The sequence below is a fragment of the Urocampus carinirostris genome, chromosome 12 (assembly GCF_059441175.1).
Source record: "Urocampus carinirostris isolate Australia breed hairy pipefish chromosome 12, RoL_Ucar_1.0, whole genome shotgun sequence".
In the NCBI taxonomy this organism is placed as follows: Eukaryota; Metazoa; Chordata; class Actinopteri; order Syngnathiformes; family Syngnathidae; genus Urocampus; species Urocampus carinirostris.
Genome location: NC_142360.1, coordinates 35,341,387 through 35,354,887, shown reverse-complemented (window position 1 = coordinate 35,354,887; position 13,501 = coordinate 35,341,387). Strand labels below are relative to the sequence as shown.

Below are 13,501 nucleotides of genomic sequence, written 5' to 3'. Positions count from 1 at the left end.
AATATTGTCCACTAGGTTGCACTGACCTCGCCCCACAGCCCCGCCTGTGAATATCTTTTGCATTAAATGTAATTTGTATTCGATCGTACAAAATCCTTTATAGTCAAATGTATAATATCCTTCATTTCATACTGTAATCAAAAAAGTAAATAGAGAACAAAAAGAAGAAATGTAAACCTTGTAAAAACAAACGACAATTGTAGGCCGTACAACAGGGGTGTCAAACTCATTTTAACTGTCGGGCCGCACGATGGAACAATCGTTCTCTCAAGGGCCGGACTAGTAGATGAGAAAGAGAAAAAGAAATAAGGGAAAAAGAGGAAGAGAGAAGTAGGACAAAGAAAAAGAGAAAGGGAGAGAGAGAGAGAAAGAAGAGAGCGAAAGAGGGAGAGACAGAGAAACAAAAGAGATGAAATGAGAAAAAGAAGGGGAAAAAAGAGAGAAAGTACGAAATCCAAAGAGAAATACAAAGAGAGAAGGACAGAAGTAGGAAAGAGAGAGGGAGAAAGCAAGTGAGAGAGAGAGAGAGAGAGAGAGAAAAGAGAAAAAAGGAAGAGAGCAAAAGAAGGTAAAAAGACAGAGAGAAAGAGGAACAAAGAAAGAGAAAAATCCAAGTACAGCGTTTGTGAGAGGCACCTGGCTTTGGCAACATCAAGTGGACATATTTCAACCTGCGGCTCGTTTTTCTCTTGCGCTTCTCTGAAGCGGGCCGGATTCAAACCCTTAGCGGGCCTGATCCGGCCCGCGGGCCGCCTGTTTGACACCCGTGCCGTACAACTTTTGCCATAATACATTAATTCATTCAAAAGTGAAAAAAATAGTTTTTGCATTGCCGGAAACGCAAAATGTACCGTGATGTCAAGTTTTGGACATGTTTGATCATGACTCAGTTGCCACACTTGGGATTGCCGTTGCTCACTGTTGTTTCAAGCGTTGCTCACCGGCTTTGTGTGAACGCTCAGACCAGTGGAAAATTACAGGGAACGGCGGCGCAGTGGTTAGCGCGTGTGCGGCACAGTTCTGAGGTCGTGGGAACCTCCTGCGTGGGTTCAAATCCAGCTCCCGGCCTTACTGTGCGGAGTTTGTATGTTCTCCCCGTGCTTGCGTGGGTTTCCTCCCACATTCCAAAGACATGCATTTCAGGTAAATTGGCCGGTCCAAATTGTCCCTAGGTGTGAATGAGCGAGTGAGTTGTCTGTCCCCGTGTGCCCTGCGATTGGCTGGCAACCAGTTCAGGGTGTCCCCTGCCCACTGCCAGATGATTGCTGGGATGGGCTCCACCACCCCCGCGACCCTACTGAGGATAAGCGGTGCAGCTAATGAGATGAGATGATTTCCTCATTTTAAGAGCCACTTACTTAGTTGCCCCCTTGACCAATCAGAACATACGTTGAGTCAGAATGGTCGGATTCCTGGAATGATTGACAAAATAGTCTGTAACATATAAAAAATAACCATTTGTTACACTTTTTTGTGCTCTTCTCGGTTATTACTTCATTTCTACAAGCCACTCGATTGGTTGCCCCCCCCCTGCCCCCGAATATACTTTGACTCGATAAAGCAATCATGAGCCGGAACGGCAAATTTCCTAGCCGAGATAATCCAGTGCAGGTCGTTTTTTGTTGATAAAAATAAGCAAAATGCGGAAAGATGGCCGCTGTGATTTGCCCAAATTGCTCTTCCCTTGAATATCTTTCGTCTCCAGTACCTGGAATATATTCGACCTCCGGTGCCTCCGTCGCTTGGGCGATGCTAGGAAAATCCCATTAGCGTTAGCGATAGCTCTACCTGTCGGGATTATCCAAAAGGGATTGGACACGGCGTCGGGATCGCTTGTAATTTTGATGTTTTCCCGCCAATTGAAGTGGATTATCTGGAAGGGAATTTCCGAATGTCATTTTCACCGGCCGATAACGCGAAACTTTTCTTTTCGGTGCCCGGGAGATAAGAACCATTTCAAGCGAGTCTTTAGCCAATGTTCCACGGTGCTTGGGAATTATTTAACTGACATTAATAGCGGTAAATAAGAAGATCCGGGAACGTTTTTTTTTTTTTTTTAACGCTGATAGGAGCTGTCAATCGAGTCGTCCTTGACCGAGCCGGATTCACCTCGGAATAATCGCCGTGATTTTATAAAAGAAAACAAAAAAAATGGTTTGTTCGAGGACTTGAATTATGGGGATAGGTTGAGTTGTGAAGATAACGGCAATCCGGAGAGTATTTCCTTTGCTTATTTCCAATTCTTGACATTTAGAAAGGAATCATGTTCCACTTTAAGACCAGGGTTGGGTAGGGTTACTTGAACTGGATTACTTTCAATTACTTTTGGATTACTCCAATACCAAATATGCTAATAAAAGACAAAAGAAACTAAATACCGTATTTTCCGCACTATTAGGCGCACCTAAAAGCCTTTATTTTTTTCAAAAGCTGACCATGCGCCTTATAATACAGTGCGCCTTATATATGGATCGATATTAAGTCGCAAAGTCTTGCAACTAAGGCAAGCAGCCGCTGACTAGATTTTCCCCCGAACGCAAAGTAGTCCGCGGTGTATGCTGGGATTTATTTACCTGCGTTTCATTGGCTAAGCAATGGGCCAATCATCATTTGAATCAATCACTATTGGCTAAAGTTATTCGGAGGTCAAGGGGCGGATCCTTTTTATCATTTACAGGCTCGCATAGGCTAAAGGCGCAAAACAAAGCCTGCAATTGGCGGAAAAAGATGTGTCAATCATCAGTTGAATCGATCACTATTGGCTAAAGTTATTCGGAGGTAAAGGGGGTGGATCTTTTTTATCATTTACAGGCTGGCATAGGCTAAAGGGGCAAAACAAAGCCTGCAATTGGCCAAAAAAAGATGAATGTGAATGGCAAGTTGGGTTGACGGCATAGAGAAAACAGTATTTTACTATTCTGTACTGTATTTGCAAATATTTAACTCTCCTGGATTTACTACACTCACGGATATAAGAGGACCATGGTTGCACATTATTATTGAACACAACGACTTCGGTGAGCTTCTCCGGCTATATATTTTCCCTGTATCTTGTTTCAGACTGAACTCGATGTTTCTGTGATAAGAGGTGCAGATAATGGATGGAATGGAGTGTCTATTTTTAAATTAAACTCAATTCCAAGTGTTTATTGTCATATGCACAGTTAAGTTGCGCGCGAGAAAGAAAATAGAAACTAAGGAATGGTTGGCATTTCTTGAATCCCAAGACTTTAACCTTCCAAATAATATTTGGAACGATGCATTTGAGTGACATCGTACGGACACCGCATCCGCACGTGTCTACGACACGTATTTGCTTCCTTGCAAGCTTTGGGAATGTTAAGGGGGTAATAAGTTTGACTGAACTATCTGACTGTTTTGTCGACGTTCCCATTGTAGCGCCTTATAATCCGGTGCGCCTTATGTATGGAAAATATAGGACCAAAAACTATTTTTTGGGGGTGCGCACTATAACCCGGTGCGCCTTATAGTGCGGAAAATACGGTACTGGATTTTCAAGCCAATGAAGACTTCCCAAAGCGCTTTACAATGTGCATCACACTTACCCATTCACACACACACGCACACACCAATAGTGGCCATGCAGCCATGTAAGGCGCTCACCTGCTTATTGGGGGCATTAGGGATTCAGTGTCTTGCCCAAGGACGCTTCGACATATAACAGGGAGGAGCCGGGAATCGAACCTGCGTTCTCTTGATCCCAAGACGAGCACTCTACCTCCTGTGCAAATGCCGCTCTGAATAAAATGATGACTCACAACACGTGGTAAGCTTTCTCTCCTGGCTTTGATCTCTTTGATCTCCGGCAAAACTAACATCAAATGCGACAGAAACAAAATGAAAATAAATCCAAACAGCTTGCCAACATCATTTTTGCCGTTCCATGTACCCTATTTTCTTCACTATAAGGCGCACCGGGTTATAGGGCGCACCCCCAAAAATAGTTTTTGGTCCTATATTTCCCATACATAAGGCGCACCAGATTATAAGGCGCTACAATGGGAACGTTGACAAAACAGTCGGATAGTTCAGTCCAACTTATTAACCCCTTAACATTCCGAACGCATGCAAAGAAGCAAATACATGTCTCAGACACGTGCGGATGCGGTGTCCGTACCATGTCACCAAACAAACATTTCTTAGTTTCCATTTTGCTGGCAACTGTGTGGACAGCAATGTACGGATTTTTTTGTGCAGGGAAACGGGGTTCTTTACTGTGCATATGACAAAAAACACTTTGAATTTAATTTAGTTTAAAAATAGACTCATGACAGAAACATCAAGATCGTTCTAAAACAAGATACCGGGAAAATGTAAATCCGCATAGCTCACCTAAGTTCTCTTGCAGCCATCACGTTCATTAATGATACGTAACCATGGTCTTCTTACAACCGTGAGTGGAGTAAATCCAGGAGAGTAAAATATTTACAAATACAGAATAGTAAAAAATGTTTTCTCTATGGCGTAGTGCAACCCAACGTGTGATTCACGTTCATCTTTTTCGGCCAATTGCAGGCTTTGTTTCGCCCCTTGTTTCGAGCCTGTAAATGATAAAAAGGATCCGCCCCCTTTACCTCCGAATAACTTTAGCCAATAGTGACTGATTCAAATGATGATTGACACATTGGTTAGCCAATGAAACGCCGGTATATAAATCCCAGCATACGCCGCGGACGACTTCGCCTTCGGGGGAAAATCGAGTCGGCGGCTGCTTGCCTTAGTTGCAAGACTTTGCGACTTAATATTGATCCATATATAAGGCGCACTGTATTATAAGGCGCATGGTCAGCTTTTGAAAAAAATAAAGGCTTTTAGGTGCGCCTTATAGTGCGGAAAATACGGTATTCCGTTACTCCCCAAGCCTGCACAAAATTTTGTCATTTAATTCATGCTGTACATCGAGAAGCAAACGGAAAACTTTAGAAATACTGGAATGAATGATATAATACAAATTAATCTAATAACATTAAATAATCCAGCAGACAAACAAACACAATATCTCAATTACATAAGCCAAAAATTATCTCAGCATCGGCATCCCATCCAGGCCACGGGTTGATCTATTTTCAAGGCCGGGAAAATAACTTCGTGCCACGAGATCCCCAAAAACTCGGTGAGGGGGTGTCGTCTTTCGCAAACCCCGTCATCTGTCGCCCCTAAATCACGACATTAAGACAGTTGATGGCACTCGCTAAAGCCGGAACACCGCAACAACGTTTTAGGGAGATGATCTTTAGAAAAGGGGTGTAGAACGATCTTGGGGGCCACATGGTAAAAAAATTAAAATAACTTCATCGAGGTGGACCCGTAGATAAGAGAGAAGGAAAGAGAGCGAGGGACACAAAGACGGAGGGAGATAATGAAAGGGAGAAAGCAAAGAGAAAAAGAATGAGAGCAAGAGAGAGAAATAGAGAGACAGAAAGACAGAAAGAAAGGGAAAGAGAGACATACAAAGAGAGAAATAAAGTCAGAAAGACTAAACAAAAGTAATAAAAAATAAACTGCAAGTGAGAGAAATAGGAAGAGAGAGACAAAGAGAGAGCGAAATAAAGAAAAGGAGAGTGTGAAAGGGTGAGACAGCAAAAGTGAGAGAGAACGTTTTTTTCCACATGCTGGTGTGCCGGCTCCTCCCATGGGCGTGCCAGGAAACCCCATCGCCTCGATGTCTGCAAGTGAGAGAAATAGGAAGAGGGAGACAAAGAGAGAGATAAATAAAGAAAAAGATTGTGAAAGAGTGAGACAGAAAAAGAGCAAGTGAGAGAGAGAGAGAGAGAGAGCAAGATAGAGACTGTTAGGAATTAAATATTAAAACGTACCGTTTACCAAATTGTTCTTATTAGTTATCGACTCCATTAACCAAACACAACCTGCATTCTCCTAACAATGCGTGCTCGTTTCTTGATGGAAAAGATGGACAAGAGACCGGCATTTCCACAGGGGGGCAGATTTAATTTCTTAAACAATTTAACTAAGTGAACTCCATTGAATTAGCCGAATTAGTGTCGCTCGAGTCTCTGTCAAGCCTCCTCTCTCTCGATCTTCTCCCTTCCTTCTCCCGGCCCACGTTTTTTTACCACATGCTGGTGTGCCGGCTCCTCCCATGGGCGTGCCAGGAAAGCCCCCTCGCCTCGATGTCCGAAATGGTCAAAACATCCCCGAGCGATTATCAAAGCAATGCCTGACGTCCTTCGTCACAGTTCTGTTGTCAAAATTCCCCAGCCAAAACATTCCGCATTTGGAACGGCGTGACCTGAAGCAATCTTCATTGCACTCGATAAATATAACTTGTATTTAATCGTATAAAATCCTTTATAGTAAAATGTATAAAATCCTTCAAAAGAGAGAAATAAAGTCAGAAAGAGTAAAAGAAAGCTATAACAAAGAAACCGCAAGCGAGATTAATAAGGAGAGAGAGACAAAGAGAGAGATAAATAAAGAAAAAGAGAGTGTGAAAGAGTGAGACAGAATAAGAGCAAGTGAGAGAGAGAGAGCAAGATAGAGATTTAATTTCTTAAACAATTTAACTAAGTGAATTCCATCGAATATGGCCGAATTTGCCGAATTAGTGTCGCTCGAGTCTGTCAAGCGTCCTCTCTCAATCTTCTGCCTTCTCTCGTCCCACGCCTTTTCGCAAGCTGGTGTGCTGGCTCCTCCCATGGGCGTGCCAGGGAAGCCCCCACGTGGGATCCACCCCTTCGCCTCAATGTCTGGAAAAACTCAAAACAGCAGAGCGTTTATCAAAACAATTTCTGTCGTCCTCCGTCATCAGAGTCCTGTTATCAATAGAACTAGACAAAACATTATGCATTCGGATCAGCGTGACCTGTTATTGAACTTAAGCCTACTCTTTGAAAATCTTCATTGTACTCAATAAATGTAACTTGTATTTAATCATATAAAATCTTTTATAGTAACATGTATAAAATCCTTCAGTAGTTTGATTACAATAACCCATCGTACTGCATGAGAACTACCCGTGAAAACAATTTCTATTTGTCTGGAATAAATCAGAAAGTTGTGTCATGTCTTTATGATAAGAAATAAATAAGACAATCTAACAATTTATCAAAACAATGCCTGCCGTCCTTCGTCAGAGTCCTGTTATCAAAATTCCCCAGCCAAAAATTTTACGCATTTGGAACAGCGTGACCTGAAGCCCACTCAGTGAAAATCTTCATTGCACTCGATAAATGTAACTTGTATTCAATCGTATAAAATCTTTTATAGTCAAATGTATAAAATCCTTTAAGACCAAGAGTGGGAGAGAGAAAAGTAGAGTGAGAAAAAAAGGAGGTAGATAGAGAAAATACAAGAAAAAAAGCAATACAGCAAGAGAGAAATTAGAGTAAGAAAGACAAACTGAGAGGAAAAAAATACAATGAGGGGGACAGTGAGACACATGGGAGAGCAAGAGAGGGAAATTAGAGGGAGGAACAAAAGAATGAAGAGAGAAAAGGACAAAAGAGAAAAAAAACAGAAAGAGAGCAGGAAAAAGAAAGATACTGAACAGGGTAAAACGATATACAGTAAAGGAGGGAAAATAGATCAAAAAAGAGCTAGCGCGAGAGATGTAACGGTAGAAAGAGAAGAAAAGAGAAAAAGAGAGAGGAAGAGGGAGAAAGGAGAGTCTTTTATGGAAATGAAGAAGTAGTCATGTCCTTTTCCATTTAATCAGAGTGTAATCGAAAGGCATTTTGCATTCATGGGCCTTCTTATCTTTTAGCGCCGGACAGCAGATCGGCCAATGGCTCGCTTGTGTTTGTTTAATACGTGTTTGCTTGCCGGCGATAAGCAAAACCAGGAAGGACGCCATGTTTTTTCGCTCCATTTTTTGTGTGCATAATTTCCAAGGAAAGACACAAGAAAGGAGCGATAAAAGCAAAAGGATCTGCTTTCGGTTTGAATAGCGAAGGGACGGCAATTCCCAAAACAAACTTCAGGTGCTGCACACAGTGAAAGGGAAATGAGTCGGCATAGGGAGATTAACAAAATGGAGTCTTTGCGTAACATATGAATAAAAGTCCGCTAGAAGATGCGTTCAGAGACAGCCAATATATTAGTCTTAGTGTCTATTTCTTTCACTGGTTTACCCCTGCCGCATCATACTATTTTTTTCCCTTTTTTATTTTCTTTGTTATTCTATGTGTTTGTCTTGCTGTCTGTCACCCCTCTTGAGGGATATGACCAAGGTAGATAGTCTCTTTCTTTCACTCATTTTCTCTCTGTTTTTTTCTGTCTCTTGCTCCTCTGTTGCTCTCTCCTTGTTCCCCTCACAAGCTCTCTCCCTTTCTCTGTGTTTATCTCCCTCCCTGTCTTTCTTTCTCTTCCCCTTTCCCTTCCCTTTATTTTACCTCTATCTCTTTATTTTTTTTCATTACCCTCTCTCTTTCTTTATGCACCTTTCTTTTTTTCTTTCCTTCTCTCTTTCTATTTGTCTTTTTATTTTTCTCTCTGTCTGTCTCTCGCTCCCTCACCCGTTTTTCTCTCTCCCTGTCTTTCTTTCTCTCGTGTCTTTCTTTCTCTCACCCTTTTGCTGTCTGTATTACTTTTTTTTCTCTGTTTTCTCTCTCCCTTTCTTTCTATCCCTTTTTTTCTCCTTGTATTTATCTCGCTCTTTCCCTTGCACACTTCTCTTGATCTTCCTCTCTCCCTCTCCCTATCTTGTTTTCTTTCTCTGTCCGTATCTCTTTCTTTTTTTGCTTGTCTCTCCTTCCTCCTGTCCCTCTGTCTTTCTCTCTCTCTATTTCATGGTGGCCATGGCGCCCAATTGGTCCCCGACGTGTGGCGCCAGGTTCTGTCACAGTTGTCACGGTGCCCAATTGGCCCCCGCCCACTGACACCAGCTGAAACGCGTTGACAGATTGCTGCCGGACTACATAAACGCGGTCTTGCGAGGTGCCTGGTGTTTGCGAAACTCCTATTAGACTATTTGTGATATGCCAAGTCCTGTGATTCTCTGTTTTTGTCTGTGTTTTGATCCTGTTTTATTTTCGGCCCGATCTGTTTGATTTTGACCATTCCCTTGTTCTGATTTCAATCTACTTCTGCGACCATCGATCCCCGGATCGAGTGTGCGCGCATTCCTCCTTTCCCAATAAACTGTGGGTAACGTTACGCGATTGGGTTCTCATTCCTGTTTCCTGTCCTGGTTCGGGACACTCTCCTTATGTCTCTTTCTTGCCTTATGTCTCTGTCTTTTTCTCTGTCTCTTTATATCTCCAAATATGTTTCTTTCTCTCTTCACGTTTCTCTCTCTCTCTCTCTCTCTCTCTCTCTCTCTCTCTCTCTCTCTCTCTCTCTCTCTCTCTCTCTCTCTCTCTTTGTGTTTATCTCTGTTTATTTCTGTCCCTTTCATTCTTTCATTCTTTCCTTTACTCACTCACTCTCTCTGTCTCTCCTACCCATCTTCTATGTCTTTATGTCTTGTTTTTCCTTCTGTCTCTTTATATCTCCAAATATGTTTCTTTCTCTCTTCACAGCTCTCTCTCTCTCTCTCTCTCTCTCTCTCTCTCTCTCTGTCCCCTTTCATTCTTTCCTTTACTCACCCACTCGCTCTGTCTCTCCTACCCTCTCCTTTTCTCTTCACGTCTCCCTCTCTCTCTCTCTCTCTCTATCTCTCTCTCTCTCTCTCTCTCTCTCTCTCTCTATTTCTATTTCTGTCCCCTTTCATTCTGTCCTTTACTCACTCACTCGCTCTGTCTCTCCTACCCTCTACTTCTCTCTTCACGTCTCTCTCTCTTCACGCCTCTCTCGCTCCCTCTCTCTCTCTCTCTCTCTCTCTCTCTCTCTCTCTATTTCTGTCCCCTTTCATTGTTTCCTTTACTCACTCACTCGCTCCGTCTCTCCTACCCATGTTCTCTTTCGTTCACTCTTTCTCTAACTACCTTGTGCTTTGTTTTCGGATTGATTTATAATACTATACTATTATTATTATAACGAATTATTACTTTTATAACACTGTAGAATAACTATACATATTTGTTGTCTTTTACAAATTAGCCTCCGGATAATTGTAAGTGTCATTCATAGGCCATTTGCGAACACTTCCTTGGCCTTTGAATCAAACGTACCATCTCAGCAGGCCGAAACGGGGACGTCTTGATAAATCAACGTCACTTTCAAATCTTTATTACGCGTTTCGTTTACTTCTGGGTGTGTGGCGGGCACCAGCCGTCAGTTATGAAGGAAATCTAGAAGTGGAATTTGACAAGGGGCTCGGTTTTCCCACTCTTGGTGGTCCCACTTCCAGATGCCGTCAAGAAACATCTCGGTCAATGTTCCCTGTAATTTTCCACGGGTCTGAGCGTCCACACAAAGTTGGTGAGCAACGCTTGAAACAACAGTGAGCAACCATAATCCCAAGTGTGGAAACTGAATCATTATCAAACATGTCCAAAAACTTGACAGTTACATTTTGCTGAGTTTCCGGCAATGCAAAATTATTTTTCTCTTTTTAATGAATTGACTCATGTACGATTGCAAAGGTTGTACGGCCTACAAACGTCGTTTGTTCTTACAAGATATCCATTTCTTTTTATTTCCTGATATATTTTGTCGCATAATATTAACATTTTTGGGGGCTTATTTAGTCGGTTGTAGGATACAGAACTTTACTTAATCACATTTTTTAGTGGAAATACAATTTTGTCAACAAGATTCACTTGATATACAGTAATTGGAAATTTTTTGAATGCAACACAAACTTTTTCTTCTTTTCGGTGTTTTTTTCTACTTTTTTTTAAAAATTCCTTTAACAAAACCTCATTGTGTTTATTTTTTCCGAGCTGTGACTTTTTTCTTTTTGTTCTCTATTTACCTTTTTACTACATTTCTTTCTTTTCTTTTTTTCTGGCTTTTTTCAAAATTGTTCCTTCTTTTTTTCTCTTCCTTTTGTTTCTTTTTTTCCCAGCTTTTCACTACTTTTTCATTTTGGTATTTTTTTATTTTTTGTTCTATTCCCCCCTTACTTTAAGTCAATTTGTGCACATTTTTACTTATTATTTGGTCATGTTGGGATTAAAGAAGCAAAAACAACCTAAAGAGCCGTTTAGGACCCAAAAGAGCCGGTTCCTTTTTAGTGAGCCGAGCCAAAGAAGCCGGTTCTCCAAAAACTCTACTGACTTTACTCAACTTCGTTCTACTTCGACTCAACTTCAAAATACCGCATTTAGGACACAATGTCAGGGGAACCCGTGTATTTTTACCTTCATGCACTGTAACTTTGACTTAAGTCGCTTCTTAATTAGTAATTTTGAGCCCTCATTTTTGTGCGCTGGCTAGATTTTCCTGTGCGCTGAGAATGTGCGAGCAGTGCGCGATTGCGCACGCGCGCAGCTTAGAGGGAACACTGGTCTCGGTTTTAATGATTTTCCCGAACGTCCCTAAGTGAGTTTCCCGTCTTGTCGTTTCCCCTCAGATAGCTGGACGATGACAGTGACTGAGATCGGATTTTTTTAATCGGAAGCCAGGACTGGAAAATCTGCCCGACCTTCCAACAACGCCATGCGGAGACTACGTGCCCTCTGCTGCTTTATCATCACGCTAACCCAAGTTGATTACAACCAGGGTAAGTCTACTTCAATTTATTTGGCCCACTTATTCTAATTGTGATTAAGGGCTATACAAATAAAAATGACTTGACTTGACTTGACTTATTCTGATATGTTTTGCACGGGTGAATGAAAAAGGAGGGGCGGAACAAACGCGGGGTGCCGAGTTTAAGTGGGGACCGCTAAAGGTGAGGGACAGACAAGGAAAGAAGAGGGGTAAAAAGTTGGTTAAAGAAAAAGGAGTTGCGTGAGTAAATGTGTTCATCTGATATATTTTTCCCACCCTTACCTTTGGAAATATACACTTTTTTCTTTGGATTAAAAATCATGTAGAGAAATTTGCATTCTTTTTACACAGTGGAACCTTTACCTAGAGTTCGCCGTCATGTTTGTCTGGCAACTTGCTGCTAAGAGGTGCTCTGTCACACTGGTTTTCATTCATATTGGACAACAGTGGCTTCTAGTGGCCAAATATTACCTACTGGGGCTTTAATATTGACAAATTTAGAAGATTATCACTCGATGAAAATCAATTGAGTGATGTGATCTGGATTGGAAGTACCGTATTTTCCGCACTATAAGGCGCACCTAAAAGTCTTAATTTTTTTCAAAAGCTGACCATGCGTCTTATAATACAGTGCGCCTTATATATGGCTCAATATTAAAGGTCTCGCAACTTACGCAACAGCCGTCGACTCGATTTTCCCCCAAACGTGGAGTAGTCTGCGGTGTACGCTGGGATTTATATACCGGCGTTTCATTGGCTAACCAATGTGTCAATCATCATTTGAATCGATCGATATTGGCTAAAGTTATTCGGAGCCTCGGATAGGCTAGAGGGCCGAAACAAACCCTGCAATTTGCCGAAAAAGATGTGTCAATCATCCGTTAAATCGATCGCTATTGGCTGAAGTTATTCGGAGCCTCCGATTGGCTAGAGGGCCAAAACAAACCCTGCAATTGGCCGAAAAAGATGTGTCGATCATCCGTTAAATCGATCGCTATTGGCTGAAGTTATTCGGAGCCTCCGATTGGCTAGAGGGCCAAAACAAACCCTGCAATTGGCCGAAAAAGATGTGTCGATCATCCGTTAAATCGATCGCTATTGGCTGAAGTTATTCGGAGCCTCGGATAGGCTAGAGGGCCAAAACAAACCCTGTAATTGGCCGAAGAAGATGACTGAATAGCAAGCTTGCTAAACAACGCCATAAAGAAACATGTTTCATTAGTCTGTATTTGTAAACATTTTACTCTCCTGGATTTACTTCACTCACGGTTGTAAGAAGACCATGATTGCGTATCATTATTGACCGTGAGAACTTAGGTGAGCTATGCGGCTTTATATTTTCCCGGTATCTTGTTTTAGAACGTTCTTGATGTTGCTGCGATGAGTTGGGTGAATTCAACTCAATTCCAAGTGTTTATCGTCATATGCACAGTAAAGTTGCGAGCGAAAAAGAAAATAGAAACTAGGGAATGGTTGGCATTTCTTGAATCCTAAGACTTTAACCTTCGGAATGATATTTGGACTGATGCATTTGAGTGACATCGTACGGACACCGCATCCGCACCTGTCTACGACACGTATTTGCTTCTTTGCAAGCTTTGGGAATGTTAAGGGGGTAATCAGTTGGACTGAATCATCTGACTGTTTTGTCGACGTTCCCATTGTAGCTCCTTATAATCCGGTGCGCCTTATCTATGGAAGATATAGGACCAAAAACTATTTTTCGGGGGTGCGCCCTATAACCCGGTGCGCCCTATAGTGCGGAAAATACGGTACTTTTTTTATTTCTTCTTTTTTTTAAGTCTCATCTCATTAGCTGCACCGCTTATCCTCAGTAGGGCCGCGGGGGTGCTGGAGCCCATCCCAGCAGTGAAGTCAAAAAATGATGTGTATGAAAAGAATTCTGATCCTAATCCAACTATTC

General features: G+C 41.9%; 1 protein-coding gene across 4 annotated transcripts in view; it reads left to right on the top strand.

Moving 5' to 3' along the window:
- Window positions 1-13,501, top strand: part of adgrl2a (adhesion G protein-coupled receptor L2a) — a 225,581-nt gene that overhangs the window by 33,277 nt on the left and 178,803 nt on the right. For all 4 annotated transcript variants that reach the window (XM_088349001.1, XM_088349000.1, XM_088349002.1 and 1 more), the window contains exon 2: window positions 11,438-11,587. In XM_088349001.1, the coding sequence (XP_088205127.1) occupies window positions 11,524-11,587 (64 nt within the window). In that variant the 5' untranslated portion in view covers window positions 11,438-11,523. The remainder of the gene's footprint in view (window positions 1-11,437; window positions 11,588-13,501) is intronic.